Below are 22,818 nucleotides of genomic sequence, written 5' to 3' on the forward strand. Positions count from 1 at the left end.
GCAAAAGAGACAAAGATAAATATTCGCACTTAAAAGTAGAAGAATCAACAGATGTCACGGATATTTTTAAACCAATTACTGAGCCGGTCCTGCAGAAGCAGGCACATGAAATATAGATGTGGCTTCCTGCACCAAATCTGATTTGTTTCTGAGACCATTCCTTCATCACAGCTTGAGCCGCATGCCAATGTACCCAGAACAAACTGATGAACAATTGGCATTCGGGGTTGTTAGCAACGCTGCAGACAATTTACGAGGCGCACTATGGCCATCGTCTTTAATAACAATTAACGCAGAGCGCTGTTTTCTCACCAAGGGCTGGAAGCGGGAGGCACTGACTGCTCAGACCCCCTCACGTGACCGGCTAAACAAGGAAATATCTCCTTCTGTTCCTCTTCCAGTTTGAGCGGAAGGCGTGTTTTCATGCAAATGGACAAGGTGAGGCAATGATGTCCAGGCTGCAGCTTTGGGGAGGGAGCTCTCTGAAGCCTTACGGTATGTTCCTGCACACCTCCTGCGAGGGTTCTATGTAATAATACTTCACTGCCTTGTGGCAGGACTGAGTGTTCTTGTGTGATAGAGGTGTCCTCATTTTTTAGAAAGTTTATTTATTTATTCTCAGATGGGGGAGGGGCAGAGCGAGGAGAGAGAGGATCCCACGCAGGTCCTGCACTGTCAGTGCAGAGCCCGATGCGGGGCTTGACCTCACGAACCGGGAGATCGTGACCTGAGCCGAAGTCAAGAGTCAGAGGCTTAACCGGCTGAGCCACCCGGGGGCCCCGAGGTGTCCCCGTTAATAAGGACAGGTGCTCGGCCTAATGCATTCACAAATCATCACCGAGCTGCTGATTTGTGCAAGGCGCCGGAGACACAGTTGCAAACAAGATAGACAAAGTCGCTGCCCTCCCGGAATGGGGGGGGGGAGGGGGGAGAAATTTCATTCCACGAGGAATTACAAATGTGGCCAGTATTAATGAAAAGATGTTGGCTACCTTTCCTCCTTTCCTGGGTATAATCCAATGGCTTTCAGCGTGTGGTCCCCACATCAGTACTGGCAGCTTCATTCGGGAACTTGTCAGAAATGCTCATTCTCAGGCCCCATCCATGGCCCTGCTGATTCAGAAACTCTGGGGATGGTGGCTAGCGATCGGTGGTTTAGCAAGCCCTCCCGGTCGTTTTGCAGCATGCCCCAGCTATTGTGGCCCAACTGGGTCAAAACCCATGATAGTTGAATGGGGGTCAAAGAAATACGTTATTAGAGCGGCAAGAAAATGCCACGTAAGCCTCACGGTACAAGTTTTCCAGTAAACCGTGTTGGAGAATGTGGTCTGAGGGCCGGAGTAGGCTATGTGTCTTCCCCACATCCAGACTTTGGAGCCTGTGTGGGGGGAGAGGCGGATCTTCTAAAGCAGGGGACGCCCAGCCGACTCCCTGCAGCATCGCAGGACTACCTTGTAAACTAAGAAGCCCAGACAATCTCAGGCCTTCACTGTCCACCCAAAGGAAGACCCGAGCAGGTGGGCTCACTTCAGGGGAGTGGAGGTAGAAGGGGAGCCCTTCCTACCACCCCAAGTCAGGCAGTGAAGGAGCGTCAGAGGCCGGCTGCACCGTGGGCGAAATGGCAACTTCTGGCACGTTGGTCCCTCGGTGAAACATGGCTGGGGCTCTGATCGGCACCGATTGGGTTAGCTACTCTTGGGGGTGCAGGGGAGGGTGTGAAGCAAGTGGGACAAAGAGGCTCCGTCTTCCTGTTTTTGCCCTGGAGGAACAGGGTGGAAGTCTCACCTGCCACGGGGCTGAGGATTGTGGCTTCTCCTAAAACGGGGAAGATAGAAGATGCTACAAACGGGAGGGGGGAGGGGTGGCAAGGCGTTTTAGGCGGGAGTAAGGTCAGGAACGTTCCGGAGCCATAGAGAAGAGCCTCCGTTTTGGTTCCTTTGGTGAGATTGTTTCCCATTCACTGCATGCTTTCAATTTCTCCTTTGGCCCTGGTGACTTTCCTCTATTTCTTTAGTGTTAGTCTCTGACTTCCTACCTCCTTCTCTTATAACCTGTCTCCTCACTCATCGTCCTTACGCCAGGCGACTGTTAACCGACTGAGGCTTCCGTAACTCTGAAACGCGGCACAATCATCAGAACTATCACGGGAGCACCGGGCTGTGGGTTGTGTCTCTGGCGGGGAGGGTGTGATTATGGGGCAGATGGCCACCTACGCGCCGGTCAACATTGCCTTGAAATCAATCAGCGACTCACTGAGGAGTGTGGCCAAAATGTCCAGCATGTGGCCTTGAATCTCATCAGGGGACTGTCACCCGAAGGGATGACAAAGGAGCATGGGGGAAAATGCATGTACCTTGTGAGGCCAGAGAAGGAGGCCCACCACCTCCAGGGTTTTGAAAGCAAGGTCAGCATGTATGGAAAAAGTCACAGAAAAGCCGCAGCTCCCCCAGGAAGCTTCCAGATTGAAGTGCCTGATGCTCTCGGAACTGGAGCACCTTTTGTGGGGGGAACGGGATTTCCCACTGTTGCTTTAATTTCCACCCGTGCACCAATGTCTCTTATACCCACAGCATGAACCTGTCTCAGGAGCACAAGAGCTGCCTACTCAGCTACATCTTGTTCCCAACCGGGCTGATGGCCTTCATTTCGGATCGCCTCTCCTGTGCGTCCCATCACAAGCGGGTGCGACACCATGGGATGAATGCTAGGCAGGCAGACAAAACAGACACGTGCCGTAAGTTCATTGGGGCGTCCTGGAGCTCCCACCTGTCTAGGCAGTTCTTCCAGAGCCTGCAAAATATAGCAGTCCTCTCTTCCCACCAGACCTCCTAACCAGTTGCAAAATGAGGCAAACTGGGCAGGAAGACGGAGAAACGAAACCTCTCTTGATGAATGAGAACGTGTGGTTGGGGAGAATGTTGCTTAGTTGAAGAGCCAAGATGAACTTGCTGGTTCCTCCAGCCTAGGCCGTGGAAGAGCCCGTCTGAGGGAAAATTTGAGCATCCAAAGGAGACACCCAGATCTCTGCTTCTCGCTGGTCCCCAGGAGATAGGAGAGACCAAAAGAATAATGTTCATGGTGCTCGTGAGGCTACCTCCAGCTTCTTGAGACATCGGGCCGATGGGCTTGTCCTCCAACGCTCGCTCCACCACTGTGGGGAGGAGCGGAGGCAGAAGGCCAAGCCTATCGAGGCAGAATCTTCCATACAGAAGGACGGTGAAGAGAAGAGAAAGCTTTCCACAGCAGCAACCTTAATGCCTTCATTCCCTCCTGCACCTGCTTCTCGCTTCTCGAAACAGAATGGTGCACAATGAAGACGACGTTTCAGATTAAAAGGCAGCGTGGGAGCCTGGAGTTGGGAGTTAATCCATTTGACCTGAGGGTTTGGAGGAAGGCTGCACAGAAGAGGTGATGGGTGAGGTGGGCCTTGGAAGACAAGCTGGTGTTTGCCAAGAAGAAAAAGAAAGCGTCCTTAGCGGAAGGATGGTAAATAACAAACGTGGCGGGGAAGAGAGAAATGTCCCGTGCCTCTTCCCTGTGGAATGTGTGGGGAACTTGCAGCAGGGACGTTGTCTTAGTAGATAAAGCACAAGAGAGAGGCGTGTCTGGGAGTAAGGGTGACCAAGGACCGGGGCGTCTCCCAGGCATCATCCTGGCAGGGCCAAGAACGTTGGAGAAAATCTTCCTGCTGATGCAGAAAGCTGTGTCTCCGGTATCATTCAGCTTTCAGGCCGGCTACCGTATCTGGGCTTTTTGCTTCCACCAGTTGGGACAGGAGAGCCTTGTTCTTTTAAGGAGCATCACAGAACCTCACAGAGAGGTTGGGGGAGAGATGTTCCTCGAAACCTTGCACAGGCACTTATATTTTCTAAAGAGGTGGGCAGAATGCCAGAGCAGAAATGGGACTCTTTGGAACCTGTAAAACACCGTTAAGTTTCATCTTTTAGAGTCAAAGGAATGAGTGGCTTTATTTTTTTTTTTTTCCGGAAATTCTTCATAAAAGCCACTTTGCAAAGTCTGGAGTGCAGGATGTGTCACACGGAAGGCACTTGTATTTTTACCTTGGAAAAGAAAGTGCTGCTGTCACTTCTCTTTGTTCTAAAGAATGGGATCTTTCTGGTGCTGGGACAGTTTTCCCCAGAAGCCTCCCCTATCTTTTTTCAAAGTAGGCTGCACGCCCAGTGTGGAGCCCAGTGTGGGGCTTGAAACCACCTTAAGATCAAGACAAGCTGAGATCAGGAGTCAGACACTTAACCCACTGAGCCACCCAGGCATCCCCTATTTTTTTTAACCCCCAGAAGCCATTTCCACAAAAGAATCAGGAAGGTATGAGAAGTGGGTTGTGAATATCATTGTTCTTTATTGCAGGTATGTCCACGCTGGCTTGGAATAAAAGAATAGAAGGGGTGGCCAAGATGAGCCAGGAATAGGACCAGGCACTGTAGGTACTTTTCTCATTCTAAGCAATAGGGTGCTGTCATTCCCATCATATAGATGAGAAAACTGAGTCCCAGGACTGTGTCACTTTGTGCTCTTCCTAAGGCACCATGCTTGTTCTCTAGAACGTTGGACCAGAAATTAGGTCTAATCTTAATTTTTGTTTCTTCTCTTCCTAAACCCCATTCCTGCATTGCTTCTATCACTCTGAGTAGGTGGCTAGCCCTTTTCTTGTCCTTGGTCTCCTTGGGGGAAAATATTCAAGATACGACTTAAAAAAACGAGACTTACATTTGTCCAACATCCAGAGGATTGGTGTCCCGTGGTGAGTTCTAACTCATACAATCTAGGGACTAACTCACCCATTTCCAGAACTTTCCTTAGAAATTGCTATTTACTCAAGATCCGCATACGAGTGAAAGCATATGATACCTGTCTTCTCTGACTGACTTCTTTCACTCCGCGTCGTACTTTCCAGGTCCATCCACGTTGCCGCAAATGGCGGCAGCATGGCATGATTTCATTCTTTCTCATTGCCAAGTAGATTTCCATTGATGAGCACTGGGTGTTGTGTGTAAGTGATGAACCACAGAAATCTACCCCAAAAACCAAGAGCACACTTTACACACTGAATGTGAGCCAAGTTGGCAATAAATTCTATCAAAAACTTTTTTATGAAAAAATTTAAAAAAAAGAAATTGCTGTTTACTGTATGAGCCCTATCAGAAGCATCACCACATTACCGCTAAAACTTTTCTCTAATGCTTATGTTTAAATGTTCAAATTAATACATGTTCCTTAAGGGTAATTTTTTAAACTGAAAACCGAGAGAAGATAAAAATAAAAATCCTACAAACGTCCGTTAATCACCACAGTAATACCTAGCATTTTTCTTTCCGAGTTTTAGAGTTAAACCACTTTTTAAATGTTTGGTTTTTTTTAATTCACTTATTTACTCTTGAAAGAGAAAGAGAGTGTGCCTGCATAAGCAGAGGAAGGGTAGGGAGAGAGGGAGAGACTGAGAATCCCAAGCGGGTCTCCGCACTGTCAACACGGAGCCCGATGACGCAGGGCTCGAACCCTTGAACCACGACTGAGCCACCCCGGTGCCCCAGAGTTAAGCCATTTTTGGACATTTGTGAGACACTCAAATTCTCCCTCCTTCATCTGTACACGGAGTCCAAAAGCAAGTTGTGCAAGTTCTCCAAGCCTTGGCTTCCTGCTCCTGCCATGGTTAGCTTGATGACGAAAGGCTATACGCATGGGGAGCATCAGGCACAGTGCCTGACACAGAACTGGTCTCTACTAAATAGTAGCCATTAGCACTGCCACCCAAGTTCAGGCATCGGAGTCCTTGTGTTTGCTGGAATCCCAAACTGGTGCCCGTGATACACTCTTTGTCTTCCCAGAGACCTCCTGACCTTCCTTTCAGGGGTATTGATGTTTAAGAATAATCAGTTGAGGGGCGCCTGGGTGGCTCGGTTGGTTGAGCGTCCAACTTCGGCTCAGGTCACGTTCTCGCGGTCCGTGAGTTCGAGCCCCGCGTCGGGCTCTGTGCTGACAGCTGGGAGCCTGGAGCCTGTTTGGGATTCTGTGTCTCCCTCTCTCTCTGGTCCTCCCCGCTCATGCTCCGTCTCTCTCTCCCTGTCAAAAATAAGTAAACATTAAAAAAAAAAAATCAGTTGAGTGCCCTGTGAGCCCAAGGGGCAGGGCTCTTGTCTCTTATCTATCGCTTGTTTTCCCAGTACCTAGAAAAGTAGCTGGCACCTCGTAATTTCTCAGTATTTATTGTTGAATAAAGGAATAATTAAGCACCCAAGACTTTTCTAAAGAGATTCGCACTATGCCAACGTGGTACTTTCTATGCGCTCATTCATTCATAAACATTTATTAAATGTGGACCATGTTCTTGGCATTAAAACATCACTGTCAAGGGGACAGATATGAATCAGGCATGGATCTTGCTGTTGAGGAGCTTGTGGACTGAGAAGGGGGATATAGTCCAAGGGAGAAATGATAGGTGACAAGGGAGGTACTTAGACAGTGTTATGAGTTTTCCGGAGAGAGTTCCACGGGCTTCCGCTTTTAACTGTTGGGACCAGAGTGACAAGGACGTTTGAACAGACCTTTGAAAGATACCTACATACTTGTTTACTCAACCAATCTAGGAAAATAACCAGCCAGTCAGTGGATAAATGAGTTAGATTAAAAAAAAAAAAAAAAAAAAAAAAAAAAAAAAAAAAAAAAGCCCATACAAGTAAATAGTCAATTGAATTGACCAGCTGTCTAACTTAACTGTCTAGTTGATTCAGTCAAAACAATCTTGTTTGGGCACCAGTGCTCCCATACGTATTTCCATGGCAAATGAGAAATTTGCCAGGCCCTGTATCTTGTCTCGAATCTCCACACCGAGAGTTCTGACTTCAACAATTCGTTAAAACCTTGTGTCTGTGCCAAGATCTCCCTGCTTCTCCACCTCCCCCCCCCCCAACTCCTTCATTAAAACGGAGTGATTATGCAATCCTATCCCTCTGCACAGGGCTCCTTCTAAAAATGTCCTTCTGCAAATGTCGTGGTCATGGCTGATTGGCACCGGGAGACGGCGGGAGGTGGCAGCAGCCGGCGGGAGCTCTTCTTCTGAGTCTAGTTTGGCAAAATGCTTTCTCAGGGATGGGCCATGGGTCACTCCCAGTGCCAAGTGCACGGACGAGCAGGAGTCAAAGGGAGAGGAGACCAAGGGCAGCGTAGGGAAGGTAAAGTGGCAGCTGAGTGGATGACAATAAGTCAGGGACTCTTAGAGCTCCCAAGAAGCTTGGCTACAATGAGGTCCAATACATTTATGTCACAGAGAAACAAACTGGTTCCAGAGCACGCAGCTCGTGGTGGGAACACCGAAGTTGGTAGCAAGCTTTCTTTCCCTCACTCTCCTGTGTCCCATCTCCTGTGTGGAGGGTGAGAGATGAACAGGCATGTGAGAGGCCGGGACCACGCTGGGACCGGGACCACAGGCGTCACGTCTTGACCGGGCCACTTCCTGACCCATGAAATAGACGCACAGGGTTCTGAGCCCAGGAGCAAATGCGGGAGGGCGCTGGTTGTTGCCTTTGGGAAATTAGATCATGAAAAAGAAGGGGTGTGGGTAAAGGGGTGGGGCGCCAGAATGAAACAGCCGTTCAGTGGTGCAGAGAAAGATGTGAAGGAGCCTTCTCCCATGAGTGACCATTGTCACCATGTAGAAGTCACCCATGCTGGAACGCCACATTTTGCACATTGAGTGTTGATGTATACCATACTAAACCAAACGGAACAGCCCTTCAAATGCCAGCCTCCAGCCTCCCAGGTTGCGACTCACAAGTCTCACAAATCAGCGTTGATGAATTGTCTACGGTCTGGTGATGGCCGACGCTCATCTCTTTGTTCTGAGTGTGAGGGCCGTGCAGGCCAGAGGACTCTGTCTTCCGTCCCTGCTTCGCCCTTTGTGGGTTCCTAGGAAAGATTAGGATGGGTTGTTCCCTCCACTTCCCGTGGGCTGTGGGAAAACCGAGGGGGCTCTTGGGCTCTCTCCCAGCCTAGTCCTGCCCCACACTGGCTCAACGGGGAGATCGACTCTGGGGACACACTTCCTTTCTTGGGTACCCACTTGGGGAGAGAGCACAAGTGTCCGGAAGGGACCACAAGTCTTTCCGAGATGTTCTATTGGAAACCCCTTGCTCATCCTTGGTGCTGACTCCAGATGGGGGAGGGCGATAGGATCGGATGAGGCCCTCTCTTTCTAATATTCTGTCAGTATCTAGCTCTGGTATAGCTTCTCGAATATTTTTCTTCTTTTCAGTCATGTTTTTTTTTTTTTTTTCAACGTTTATTTATTTTTGGGACAGAGAGAGACAGAGCATGAACGGGGGAGGGGCAGAGAGAGAGGGAGACACAGAATCGGAAACAGGCTCCAGGCTCTGAGCCATCAGCCCAGAGCCCGACGCGGGGCTCGAACTCACGGACCGCGAGATCGTGACCTGGCTGAAGTCGGACGCTTAACCGACTGCGCCACCCAGGCGCCCCTCAGTCATGTTTTTTAGTCAAGTTGTGGCAGGCAAGGAAAAGTCCTTTTAGCTTACATTCCCCAAAATAACGTAGCTGTCATTGATGTACTAGGCACTATTCCAAGTGTTTTATGTATTTAATATGATGGTCATGACTCTCTGAGGGAAGTACTCTGGTTCTTACACACCTGATGTCTGAACAAATCGAGGCATGGAGAGGTTAAGTGACTTGCCCACGTGTGGGTCCAGTGGCAGGGCCAGCCCTGTCTGAAGCCAGCCAGCCCGAAGTGCATGCTCCTACTGAGCGCTCCGTCTCTCCGATTGAGCCCCGTCTTGTGGCTCTTTAAAACATAAAAGCCAAGAATGTGACATCCTGGGTTCTTCCCGGGACACTTTCCCTGGTACTTTGGTCTGAATGCAGAGGTACACGCAGAGACCGTGGTGTGAAAGAATATCGGTTACTCTTCACCGGTTGTCTTAGTGACTGGATCCGTCATGCATTGGTTGAGAAGATTAATTTGAAAAACATGATAGAACTATTATTTGATGGAGAGACGGGCCCCTAGCAGGTCAGGCTGAGTCACATGAATTGTTTTGTTTGTTTGGCGACTTCTTCGCTTCTGATGCTGCAGGAGGGTTGAGGCAGGGCCCTGAAGCAGGGCTACCCAGACCAAAGAAGACCACGCCAGTGGACCCATGTGTTCCCCTCTCTGATCTTTTACACCTGGCTGATGATGCCAGTCAATTCTGGCCGTGTTTCCTGGTGAACCCAGATGCAGCCTCAGACTTTTTCTCAGTCCTCAGCTAATAAAGCAACTTCTGCCTGCAGAATGGAGCTGGTATTTAAGACAGTAGCCATTTACCCTGGCTAGCTGAAAAATAACAAGAAGGATACAGGCAGAGAACAACCCAAAGCTAGGTAACCTGAATGGTAAAATTTGGCATGCTTGTCTGAGACTCTGGGGCTCCATTAATCCTTGCCCCACACCTGTTTTTTGTGATAATAATTTAGGAGCACAGCTCAGACTTCTAGACTCCCTGAAATCCAGTTCCAAGAAAGCCCAAGACCTACTGAGAAAAGGGCATTCCTGCTCCTTTCCACTTTGAACTTGACTTCCATCACTAGATTGGCTATTCCTGGCATCATTAAGCCCTACCCAGAAAAGATTTTACCTTACCCCAAGTGTGTGCTGAGGCCCCTGGGCTACAGAAGAATAATCATGATCCAAATGAAAGACAGACAACAGAACAGGTGGGCATTTCAATAAAGTGAGGTTGTCCTATAATCCTAACTCACACTTATAAGGGGCTTGCTACGATCTGGGCACTGTTATAAGTATGTCACATATAACTCATCTGGATGCTTACAATAATCCTATGTAAACAGTTGAATTATTACAGAAGGGAGACTAAGGCAAAGAGAAGTTATATAATCTATCACCTATTCTTCTATACCTGACCATACATCTGGGCTTGTCCTTGCGTTTTGAAAGGAATACTTAGTATTAGGGTGGAGGGTAGGAAGGATATATTCTTAAGCACCTGCTACATGCCATGAACCATGTTATGTGCCCTTACATATGGTCTCTCATATTTCTTCCTCCTAGCCCTGCTGTTTTCCTTCTCCCACACATGATTCCTTGGAAGGAAATTAGCTCTTCCAAGGTCACACAGCTGGACAGTAGCGGAGTTAGGGATTCAAAGCCTACTCAGTTTTCCTTTGCACTCTAAATTTCTCATTCCACTCTAAGAAGTTAAGAATATGCTTCTCGAAAAGAGAAAAAGGAAGATGATTTGGTAATAGAGAACTCTGGTGCTTTGCCATTTGAAGGGCCCCTCTGATACCCCATCCTGAAGATCTCATATCAACTTCAAGATTCACTGTAATTTGGGGAGAGATAGCGGGAGGGAGTGGGGGTGAGAACATGTGAGATCTTGGTTAGGTTTTGCAGAAGCCAATAATTGCTATGATCCAGGACTATTCTCTCTGGTCTGTGACCTGCCTCAAGGTGTTGCTAGAAGGCAATTAAATGTTCTAGTTTGAAATAAGTTATACTTAAGGAAAGAGAAAGAAATAGTGAAGTGTAAAAGCTCCAATTCAAGATGATCCTTCATTCCGATCTGCTTTCTGCAACTGAGAATGACATCAGTGTTTTCTACTTATTTTATTGGAAGGTGAATAATGGCTTCTTAGAGGCTCTGAATTTCCATCATTGTCAGGGCTACAATCTAATGGTTTATTATGAGGAAACAGAAGTGCTGTTTGGGGAGAAAGTCCATGCCCTCGAGCCTGTCTTGACTTACCTTGGCTTTAACAAATTCTTTCCTTCAGGGCAGGCTCTGGTTTCTGGTTGGAAAGATCTCAATATCTTCCCCATAACTGCCAGGCCAAATGAGAAGCTGCCTGACATCTGGCCTCTCATTCTCAACATTGTTAAAAATTGGATTCCCCAATCCTCTGACTTCCCTTGACTTTATTGATCCAAGTTCCTCAAAGCATCCAGTCCACAAATAGTGCTATTTGTGAGAACAAAACCATAGAGGTTATAAGATATCACTTTATTTTCCATCCATCCACCCATGCATCCATTCATCCATTCATCCATCCATCCATCCATCTATCCATCCATCCATCCCAAACCCCTAGTGAGTACCCACCCTGTGCAAGACGGAGCAAAAAAAAGTGCAAAGTGCAAAGGCCTGAGGCTGTAACGAGCTCTGCCTGTTTGAGAAACAGAAGAAGACAATGTGGTTGGAAGGTGGGGAAAAAGAGGGATACCAGAAAGAGAGGAAGGGTCCACCATGGAAAAGATCATGGATTTTGACCTAACTACCATAGAATGCCATGGCAGAGTTCTAAGCAGAAGGACCCTCTGAGCTGGTTTTGTTTTAAGAAGGCCACCCTAGGGGCGCCTGGGTGGCTCAGTTGGTTAAGCATCCAACTTCAGCTCAGGTCACGATCTCACAGTCCGTGAGTTCGAGCCCCGCGTCGGGCTCTGGGCTGACGGCTCAGAGCCTGGAGCCTGGTTCCGGTTCTGTGTCTCCCTCTCTCTCTGCCCCTCCCCCATTCATGCTCTGTCTCTCTCTGTCTCAAAAATAAATAAACGTTACAAGAAAAAATTGAAAAAAAAGAAGAAGGCCACCCTAGCCTCTCCCAAGAATGGATTACCGCGCAAGGGGGTCAACGGAGACTAGTTTGGGGGGCATTGCAACAGTGCAGGCAAGATGACAGCTTGACTTGAACTAGGGGGCAGCAATGGAGTTTTCAATAAGTGATTATATTTGGGATATACTTTGTAGGCAGAGCTAAAAGAACTCGCTGATGGGCATGGGGAAGATGGGCAAAGAAAGACAGATATCAGAGTTTTGGCTTGAGTTACTGCTGGTGCCGTTGGCTGGGAACGGACAAGATGGAGTTTGGGCAAGGTTAGAGCATGTAAGGTCCTTCCAGCTTTAACTGCCCTTGAGTCTCAGTAGCAGCCCAAAGCACGTGTGCTGGCCCCAGCTTAGCCTAGACTGTATTTTAGGTTGTTCTGTGGTGAGCAGCTGCGGCCGTCCCAGGAATAAGGGCTGAGTGGGCACGAGGCCCCACTGAGGGCTGAGAGGTGAAGACGCTGGCATCTGGGCCAAGCTTTGTAGCAGACCCGCTGAGCCAGCACAGGTGGAAGCCGTGATGCTCCTTAGAGCCACATCCTGCCTCGCATCCTTTGCTGCCTGAGGGACACACAGGGAGTAACCGGGAAATGTCAAGAGGCATTGGAAAAGTCTGGGCTAGAGCCACCGTCACCATTTCCATCACTGCCATCGATGCAGGAGTGTTAGGGTTCAATGTGTATTTTCACATGCCTCATTCGATTTGCTTCTCACGATAACCTAGAAGTAGGTTCAGGGGTCCCCATGTTATAGATGGAGACACTTTTTTTTTTTAAACCTTCTCCTATTTTATTTTTTTATTTTTATAGGTAAACTCTACCCCCAGTGTGGGGCTCGGACTCATGATCCCAAGATCAAGAGTTGCACGCCCCACCCCCTGAGCCAGCTGGGCGCCCCTAATGGGGAAACTCTTAATGAGGTTATATAATGTGCCTCCGAATTGTCAGAGGCTTATGAAGAAGCAGAAAGATGAAGGGAACAGGGTAGAGATAAGAGTTACCTTTTTTTTTTTAAGTTCAGTGTATGCTGTGGAAAGAGAGCCAATATTTGCTTTGCAAGTTTTGGGAAAGGCAAATATTAGCAAAGATATTTGGAATTCAGTGGGGAAAAAAAAAAGACCCGGTTCATCATAAAATGCTTGATGAGCTAGTTCAAGGCTCTGTGCCTTTGTGCCTGTCTGCGGGGCCTCTAAAGGTCTTCTCCTTTGTCCATTCTGAGAATCGCTAATCCTCCTTTAAAACTGAGCTCAGATATTATAGCTGACAGCCTCCAGGGTAACTTTGGTACTTCAAAGTCCTTTTCTTTTGGAAATTCCCCTTCCCAGGAGAAAAGGCAGGCTGAGGATATGGGATTTTTACCATTTCCACCTCTGTAATAGCAAAGGTGAGATCGACACGTGACCCAGGAAGAACGGACTTACTGGCCAGTGGAAACCCTTTCTCTCTCCCGAGAGTTTGAACTAAAGGGACCCGGACACCGTCGTCTGTGGGTGATGGAGTTTAGAGATGAATAGTCACATGGGGGTAGAGCCAGAGTGAGCGCGGAATAAGTCGAAGGCCCGTGTCAGGTGATGTTATCATGGAGATCAGGGGCCACAAGTGAACAAAGGAAATCAGACTACATCCATTCATTTATTCTAGAACATTGGTTGAGTGTCCAGCTTCTGCAGACTGGCCCATTCAGCATCCACTCGAATCCCTTTCGAGCCTGTCTTCCCGTTCCGTGTAGGAAGCAAAACGCTACATTTTGGGGCTCCTGTGCCGCCCAGCTTCTGTACCGGACCAGTTGAGGTGTCAGCCGAGGCAGGGAAATCGCAGCTTTTGACACGCGCGGTGGTTAAGCATGTTCGGTTCTCCAGGATCTGAGGACTGACTTGCCTTCTGGTCTCTAGCATCATAAACCCCGAGCGGTAGACAGCTGAACCGCAGGGTCTCCAGAAGAGAAATTGTTCATGTCCCCTGGCTTCTTTGTTCCTGTTAGAATACATCTATGCTCACCGCCTAGGACTCCTGTAAGGTACTTCGTGCCCTATAATCGGTTCTTCTCTGCTTTCACCGCGTGAAATGAGATCTGTTGTTTTCACCCATGCGCCCTGACCCAGTCATGATTTAGTATCGGGTCTGACTCTAACCAAGTGGCCTCCACGGAAGAGGGAACCCGGGAATCTGATCCGGTTGGGTTGGAAGGCGGTGAAGACAGGGTTAGCACGAGACAGGATGGAACACAACACTGGTAGTTAGCCACACGCAGCGGCAAGAGAGGTAGTAAGCTCACACAGGGTGTCTGTCCAAGGAAAAACTCTGCTGGACCTACGGGGTGATTCTGTGTAGACCCTGTTGGAAGAACTTGCTACAATAACGTGTGGTCCACGCGGGCATTGGCATCGCTTGGGGCTTGTTAGAAACGAAGTCTCAGGCCCCGCGCCCTCACCTACGGAGCCAGAGTCCGTGTTTGAGCAAGATCCGGCGTTTCACGGGGAAGAACAGTGGCTAAGGTACTTTACAGTCTGCTGTGGGCCCTAAAGGAAAAAAAAGAAACACTGACAAGATCAAACAGGGAGAGCGTCTCAAGCTGATACAGTTTAGGCTGGTCTCTTTAAAAAAAACAGAAAACAAACAAAAAAAAACAAACCAGCATACAAAATTTGAAATACAAAATTAGCTATGCAAAGATACATATATTTAGAAGGAGCACGTGTGAGCAAAGAGCCCTGAAGATGAAATTTCATCAGTGTTACAAAAAACAGCCTCTGGCTCGACGTTTGAAGTTTTCTGCTCAGAGACTTTTCTCTAACTGCTCTGAAACATACAGCTTTTAGTCCCGGGGCTGATGTAAGCAAAAGTCCAATGCACACGCTGATCCCGGGGGCTGTTCCAGGACAGTTGAGATGGCATCCAAGCGCTGGTTGAGAGCGAATGAAAATCGAATAATGCGATCAGCCCTGGTAAGTGTGTTCTCCCCCAGACACTGGCAGTTGCTGTCAAACAGGGCCCCGCCCACCTGCCACTTGTCAAAGGTTTTTCAGCAAGCCACCTTCTGCCCATCAGGCTCTAGATCTTGGAGGGCAGGCTCTGAGCTTTATACATCTCTGTACCCTGATACTTGCGATAGCCTAGTCAGCACAGGGGCGCCTGGCTGGCTCAGTCGGTTGAGCCTCCCGCTTGGGCTCAGGTCATGATCTCCCGCTCCTCAAGTTCGAGCCCCGCGTCGGGCTCTGTGCTGACAGCTTGGAGCCCGGAGCCTGCCTCGGATTCTGTGTCTTCCTCTCTCTCTGCCCCTCCCCCCGCTCACACCCTGTCTCTCTCTGTCTCTCTCTCAAAAGTAAATACACATTAAAAAAAAAAAAAAAAAAAACGTATCTAGTCAGCATGGCTTGCTATGACAAACAATATATGGCCGGCCGCGTCTTCCTTCCATTCTTCGCTATAACCCAGAAAAAAGTTGGCTTGTCAGCCCAAGGGTTGGGCCTTGCCTACGTAACGGATGATTTACTGAGATTCTAGAACGGCCAGGAAATAACAGCCTATCTTACTGGGAAGTCACAGTCTGTTCACGTTTCTCTGCGAGCGAGCCCTTCCCCACGGCTATAGCACACTCCGGGGGAGGAAAGGGCAGGGAGGCGTTTGCTGAGGTCAGCTTTGGCCTTTTGGCTGCGTGTTCTGAGCAGACGGCACAGGGGTGAAGCGGAGAAAGAGAGGCACGGGGAATGCTATGCTGGTTGGTGCTCCCCACCGCTCTGGCTGCACTGGGGCTCTTTCAGGATACAGAAGACGCCCTTAACCTTGTTGTGGTGCATTCCAGCTCGGAAGGCCTTTCACTCCCATTGAGATTAGCACACGCGAGAAATACGACGGCATTGAGTCAACTGGTCTTTCAGGGAGCTTCTAGTCAAATAAATAACCTACATTACAACAAAAACTATGGTAGCATCAGGTCTGGGGGACCGGGGAGGGGGATATGGGAGCATCACACTACTGAGCCTCGAAGTATGGGCCAGGCGATGCTTGAGGTGAGCCAGGAAAACGAATTTGGAGCGGGTCCTACTGACCCGTGATCCTTCTAGGCAGGGGATCTGTACACGTGAGTAGGAAAGGGCACAGCCCTTCTGGAGACAATGTAAACGTTTAATAGCCTAAAAGAAAAAAGTGGAAAACAGCTCTTCCGCCCATGTATTTGTATCAAAGAGTCACGTGTGACAGTAAACATTTGGAAACAACCAGTATCCAGCAACAGAGAAACGGTTAATATGTGAGAGTACATTTGATGTTTTTGAAATTGTTTTTTAACGTTTATTTATTTTTGAGACAGAGAGAGACAGAGCATGAACGGGGGAGGGTCAGAGAGAGAGGGAGACACAGAATCTGAAACAGGCTCCAGGCTCTGAACTGTCAGCACAGAGCCCGACGCGGGGCTCGAACTCACGGACCGCGAGATCGTGACCTGAGCCGAAGTCGGACGCCCGACTGAACCACCCAGGCGCCCCGATGTTTTTGAGAAGTATAGAAACTTGGGGTGGTTAAACATGTTTTAATTTTATAACGAATGAGAAGGTAAACTTTGATAACCTTGGTATAGACTAAACATCCCTGCTCTCACCCATCTTTTATTAATTTTTTTAAAATTTTAATGTTTATCTATTTATTTTTGAGAGGGACAGAGACAGAGACAGAGACAGAGTGTGAGCAGTGGGGGGGGGGGGGGTGGTGCAGAGAGAGAGGGAGACACAGAATCAGAAGCAGGCTCCAGGCTCCCAGCTGTCAGCACAGAGCCCGACGCGGGGCTTGAACTCTGACCAGCGAGATCATGACCTGAGCTGAAGGCGGAAGGAAGCCCAACCAACTGAGCCACCCAGGTGCCCCCATCTTTGATTATTGCTTGACTTTATTTTAGAGAGAGAGTGCATGATGCACAAGAGAGGCAGTGAGGGAGAGAGAGAGAAAATCTTAAGCAGCTCGATGCCTGGCTCGGCATGCCTGGGATCATGACCTGAGCTGAAATCAAGAGTCGGGCGGCATCCCCCGTCTTTTATTTTTACTTTATTTTTCTTTGTGAGGGACAAACCCACTGACATCTGAGACAGTGCTCTGTGCCCTATAAAGCACCACGAAAAAATGACAGAATCACATCTGCAGCTTTGCTCAGTTCTCCTGCAGTTCTGGTAGGAGTGTATCGAAAAATACACACTTGTCATGATTGTACTTCTATTTTTGCTCGTTTTCTTATTTAGGGCTTTTGTTATGCTTGTGTATTTTTGTGTGTGTGTTTTTGTTGTAAGTCAAAGATGTAGGATTTTTGAAAAATGATTGAGGTGGTACATATTTCGCGTGTACAACTAGATGAGTTTGGGGATACGTAGATACCCTTGAAACTAGTTGACATCTTTTTTTCCCCTCCTCAAACTTGATGACGATCTAATGGCCTAAATCCTTTGCCTAAATCCCAAATGCCTTTTGGGACACCTGCGTGGCTCAGACGGTTAAGCGTCCAACGCTTGATTTCGGCCTGAAATCTCCCGGTTTGTGGGTTCAAGTCACGCATTGATCATGATCTCCCGGTTTGTGGGTTTGAGCCACACATTGAGCTCTGTGCTGACAGCGCAGGGCCCGCTTAGGATTCTCTCTCCCTCTCTCTGCCCCTCCCCCACTCATGCTCACTCTCTCTTTCCCTCAAAATAAATAAGTACATTTTTTAAAAAACGCCTTTTTACGGTTCCTCTTACTGTCCTGTCCTCTATTCTTAGGCGGTTGCTTTTTGCACCCCGTGTCATCATGAACAACCTTCCCCATGGTCTTCAGTTCAGTTTCTCAGGATCCACATATGAGTGAAAACATATGGTATCTGTCTTTCTCTGCCTGACTTATTTCACTTAGCATCACACTGTCCAGTATTGTGGAACTAGAATTGGAACTCCAGTTCCATCCACGTTGCTACAAATGGCAGGATTCCGTTCCTTCTTTCGCTCCTTCTTATTCTTGGTTCAGCTTCCCTCTCCTGAAACTATCTGGTCAACCCACAGTCTTCTATATCTACCCTTTCCCGTTTATACAGAGGAGAACACATATCTGTACTATCTATATCTCTATATCTACGGCTCTACCTATCCTCTATCTACCTGAAGCAGAACACCTGTGGACATATAGAGGGAAAGTTCCGCACTTCATAGGGAGGTATTGAGGGCACAGAAGAAACAGAATTCTGTACATGATGATGCCTAAAAGTGCATCTGATAGCCCCATACTTTAGGGACTCCAGCAAGATAATTTGCTCACGCCTCATTGTTCTTCTCTCCTTCTCCAACTATCCCCTCCCTTATGGAGGGAAGTCACCTACTAGAAAACCTCATTTCATATATTACCAGTTTTGTGACCTGAAAAGCTAGGCCTCATTTCTTCCACTTCCAACCCAAAGGTTTGACTCTGGGCAACCCTAAGGAATGACTCTGATTAACTTTGCTTAAGTTACGTGTTTGCTCCTAGGCCCAAAACGGTGCTCAGGTGAACTGGGTCCTCTGCTTGGCTGCCCAAGCTCACGTGTCCTCCCTCGTACCCTCCTGGCTGCCAGGGAGTTAGAACATTTCAGCGGGGATTGCAAGACTGGAAGGGTGGGGAGAGCAAAATGCCAAGGGAAGCCAGCCTCCTGAAAGTGGGACGAAAACAACTGCCACCCAGTGTCACACGACCGAGTGTGTCCGATTTTTGAAACGTAGGTATATCCGACTGCATCTCACTGCAGCCCTGTCCCCAAGAGACGAGGAATGTGACTGGAAGGTCTACAGGGCAGCTGTTAATGAAACCCTGGGCAAACACGTTTCTCCTTCTTAAGAGATTTGAACTTTTCACTTGCATGTTTTGTTTTTGTTTAATTCGAAAAAAAAAAAACCCCGGTCACTTCGGCGTAGGTTGGAGAGTTGAATGCACTAATGGCCTGTAGGGTTTCTTTTACACTTGTTGCACGAAGGTCTTCTAGGTTTGGGGGAAGCTGCCAATTTCTCTAGGTTGCCCCACCAGAGGTACAATTTTGTGTACATTTTCAGAGGTCACACCAATGTCACTGGCTACTTACCTGCTTAAACTTTTAAGGAATTTAGTGCCAGCGCCTGGGGCTTGAATGCCCTTCTCACCCAAGTGTGTTGGTGAGACTCCTTGGGTTGCCAGCCACACTTATCCTCGGGCCACCATAAGAAAACGAGACCATTGAACGGGTTCCTGAAGGTTGGAAATTTGCCCACGTGCGATGGATGCTGCCGGGAGCCACCTGGATGCAGTGACTCCTATTTCTGTCTTGCTCATGAAGTAGATGGTCTGTCTCTAGGCACCTCCATGGCTCTTCCAGTCCTGCTCCATTCTCCTTTCTTTGGTGGCTGGCCAGTTCTCTCAATCACCTCCACCCTGAATTTCACAGGGGAGTTTTACTGTGGTTTTGCTAATGATTCTCCCTCTCGTTCAGTACTTTGCTCCGGGTGCCCCCAAGGATCACTGACCAGGCTACTGATGGAATCTCTTGGGCCGGATTTCCTTCTTGATTCAAGCAGAAGCCTTCCCTTATCAAAGACTCTGGAAGTGCTGCTTCCCTGAGCAGAGGATTACAGGCAGGCCAGTAGTTGAAGCCAGAAGGGGCTGACACCATGATGGGTGCATTTAGCACGCTGAAACAGAGACAAAGCAGAAATCTGAAGCCGTGCTTTGTAGATCAAGTATCTGTGAAGCACAAAGAAGGTGTCTGTAGCCCCTGCCTCTTAGGTAGCTTACTTAGGTTTCTTTGTAAGAATGAAGGAATACGCGTCTTTTCACAACTCTACTCCCTCTTGTCGTTTATTTCTTGCTTGGCTCCTTCGTCCTAAGGAAAGGCAGTATAATTGCTTATGGATAGGTGGCAGAAACTAAATTACAGGGAAACAAAATTGGCCAAATCCCTTGGCAACAACCTTACAATTAAAGCAACTCTAGAATTAGTTCATGGGATTTGTGCTTCTCCCTTTATAGATGAGAACATGGTGGCCCAGAAAGGAGAAATGGCCTACCCAAGGTCACAGTCAATTAGTGGCAAAGCTGTGAATCAAATCCAGGTCCGCTGACTCTTCGGGGTCCTTCGAACCTCACACTGGAGGCACATTTGGAGGGTTGGATGGCAGAGGTGAGGGAAGAATCCTGGCTCGAGCTATTTGCATTTGGCAGACTCTCTTGGTGTTTTCTGTTGACTCAGTTCCGGGACAAATTTCCTCCTGCCTTTCCTCAGCATTGGTTTGGGCCAGCTGCGGGTCCCCACTGTGAGGTGGCCACGTGGAGCAGGTGGGCCAGGCATTTTCATTTCATAGTCCATTAGCTCTTGGCAGAGTAACTTTTTTTTTGTATCCTTGGCCTCCCAGGTCTTATATCACCTGCTAGGTTGGCGGAGGAGGCTATGGTCTGGGAATCTGATGCACAGATCCAGCTAATGGGGCTGGATTTGGCTTCATAAAACTTTCCATCAGCTGCTGAGAACCTCACTCAAAGATACTTTGTCCTGGTTTTGATATTTTTCCCTCCTGCAAGTTCTTGTTCACACACTATTCTTCAAGGTGAGAAAGATACAGGAGACAGAGGTAGACCGAGAGACAGGAAGGAGGTAGAGTTAGGGAAATATAGGGAGACAAAGAGAAACAGAATCAGTGAAACACAGGGACCGTGCAAGATGAGAGAAGAGCCAGAGGGGCCAGAAAGGCAGGGGAAAAAAAAAAAACAATGATTCAGAGGGAAGAGAAAAGGAGAAGGAGGTATCAGTGGGAGAAATGCAGAAGAGAAGATGATGTTATAGAACACAGCTAAGAGAATCTAAGCAAACCCTTTCATGGTGTCGATAGGAGATAAATTTCCCCAAGCGACACACTGAGCTAAGTCTCAGAGCCAGTATCAGAACTCAAGCTGCCTAGTTCTTTCTCTGGAATGCACTTTGGTTCCTTGCAACCAAAGATGCCCAACAAATATTGTATTGGCTAAATAAATGAGAGCTGAGATGCTCAAGGGACTGTAGCCGTGTCAAATGAGACATATTTAAAATTGGTAATAGGCTGGAGAAGAGAAGTTTCCAGACCCCATGACCAGTGACGTCAAATGTTTGAAGGGCTGCCATTTGAATAATGATTAGATTGGATATGTGTGTGCTTTCGGGATCAAACCAGGACCAGTGGGTGAAAGCCGCAGGTACATGGATTTGGGATCAAAATAAATGGTCTACGCCTCCAGAGAAGCACATGCTTCCTAGCGGAAGGCTTGTAAGAAACATCTGAACTACCGTGTGGCAGGAATGTTACAGCTGGAATCGAAGCAGTAATGTGCAGCGAAGGCAAATGGTTTTGTTGGGCAATTTCTACCCAACTCTGAAGACTCCAAATCAGTGATCATCTATGGACAGTCCCTCTGTACGTCTCCTGAAACGGGATACGGAAGGGTCTGTGTGTGTGTGTGTGTGTGTGTGTGTGTGTGTGTGTGTGTGTTGGACTGTGTGTGGTCAACGTGGCAGGCATCACAATCTCCTTCCTTGAACAGTTCTGGGTAGGTTTTTACCGGTGAGAGGAACTTGGGCAGCATTTGGAAGGCGGAAATGAAAAGGGCGTTGTTTTCTGGAGGCTGTGGTGGTCGTATTTGCTGGTTGTGCAGACTTCTGCAAGATCTCCCACTTCAGAGCTCTGGGATAAAATGCAGATTCCTGAGCCCCACTCCAAACCTATTAAATCAGAATCTTAAAGTCTGAGAATTTCTTGGAAGGGAAGAGTCTAGATCCGGAGTAGAATTCTGTTGTCTAGACCTTCTGTATTTGAGGTGTGGGAGAAAAGGCAACTCAGGAGTGGCTCAGGAGAATACTGATGGGCACCAGGTGCCTGAATTCTGGTGCAAAACAATCATCAGTCCTGACAAGAACCCCCCAGGCAGGGATGTCAGCCTATGAGGCCTAGGTTTGACTCCCGGATCCTCTGTTTGCTGTGTAAACTCGCACAATTCCTTAACCTCTCTGACCTTGTTTTCTCTGTAAAGTGAGGAGAGTAGTGTCCAGCTCATGGGATTGTCTACGCTGCCCCATTTATTCATCCATCAAACATTCATGGAGTACCTATGATGTGCCAGGCCCTGCAGTCTAAATTACAGGTACCATTGCCTTTTCATTTGGTCTACCATGGGGTGGTTCTAAAGTTCAAATATGACAGTATTTGTGTATTTCCAAATTCAGAATGCTATTCAGAATGATGAGCACTACAGATGGTTCAGCACATTTTCACATCCCCTTTCTTTTGGACATAGGTCCTGCACCCTGCAACCCAAGGGTAGGTGCATGATTCAGCCTTGGCTGAATTCTCTTGGCTGTAGTGATCGGATTAGGGTGGACAGGTGACTCAAGCAAGACCAGTCAGATACATTCTCTGGGGTTGTTACATGGACATTGGGAGAAAGATGTTTCCATTCTCTTAGAGTTGCCAAGCTGGGAAGAAAGAAGTCTGGGATGTTAGTGCCATATTGTCACCACAGAAAAAGAAAAAGCTGGACCGTAGGATGTGTTGGAGGAAGGAATTTCCCCTGAATGTATGCGTGGCCTTTCTCCACCCTTTACTCATTCTGCTAGACTGAGTCATGTGACTGATAGGTGTGGGAAGACTGAGCAAAAGAAATCCCGTTTTGAGGATAATTTTTTTTAAATTTTACTTATGTTGAGAGAGCAGGCACACGCATGCTCTCAAGAGCAGAGGAGGGGCAGAAAAGAGAGAGAGACAGAGAGAATCCCACGGAGGCTCCTCGTGGTCAGTGGGGAGACCGACACGGGGCTCGAATCCGGAACAGTGAGATCATGACCTGAGCCAAAACCAAGTGGGACACTTACCCAACTGAGCCACCCAGGTGCCCCCAGCATAATTTTTTAACTCAGAGGCAGTTTTTTAAAAAGTATTTGCTAGTAGAAATTGATATGAAGTTTTTGGAGGACATTTAAATATAAAAACTAGACATATTTTCTTTTATTTAAAAAGTTTTTTTAATGTTTATTTTTGAGAGAGAGAGAGAGAGAGAGAGAGAGAGAATCCCAAGCACACTCCATGCTCAGTGAGGAGCCCAACACGGGGCTCGATCTCATGAACCATGAGATCATGACCTGAGCCAAAATGAAGAGTCTGACCCTTAGCCAATGAGCCATCCAGAAATTTGTGTTATAAAACAAATGCATGAAA

At 47.9% G+C, this 22,818-nt stretch overlaps 1 protein-coding gene across 1 annotated transcript in view; it reads left to right on the forward strand.

Annotated features, from left to right (window-relative positions):
• The window catches only part of LOC123586606, a 58,767-nt gene that overhangs the window by 33,831 nt on the left and 2,118 nt on the right, over positions 1 to 22,818 (forward strand). Inside the window, exons 6-7 of the mRNA XM_045455828.1 lie at positions 402 to 495; positions 4,369 to 4,445. Of these exons, the coding sequence (XP_045311784.1) occupies positions 402 to 495; positions 4,369 to 4,430 (156 nt within the window). The 3' untranslated portion in view covers positions 4,431 to 4,445. The remainder of the gene's footprint in view (positions 1 to 401; positions 496 to 4,368; positions 4,446 to 22,818) is intronic.

Source organism: Leopardus geoffroyi, chromosome C3, assembly GCF_018350155.1.
Source record: "Leopardus geoffroyi isolate Oge1 chromosome C3, O.geoffroyi_Oge1_pat1.0, whole genome shotgun sequence".
In the NCBI taxonomy this organism is placed as follows: Eukaryota; Metazoa; Chordata; class Mammalia; order Carnivora; family Felidae; genus Leopardus; species Leopardus geoffroyi.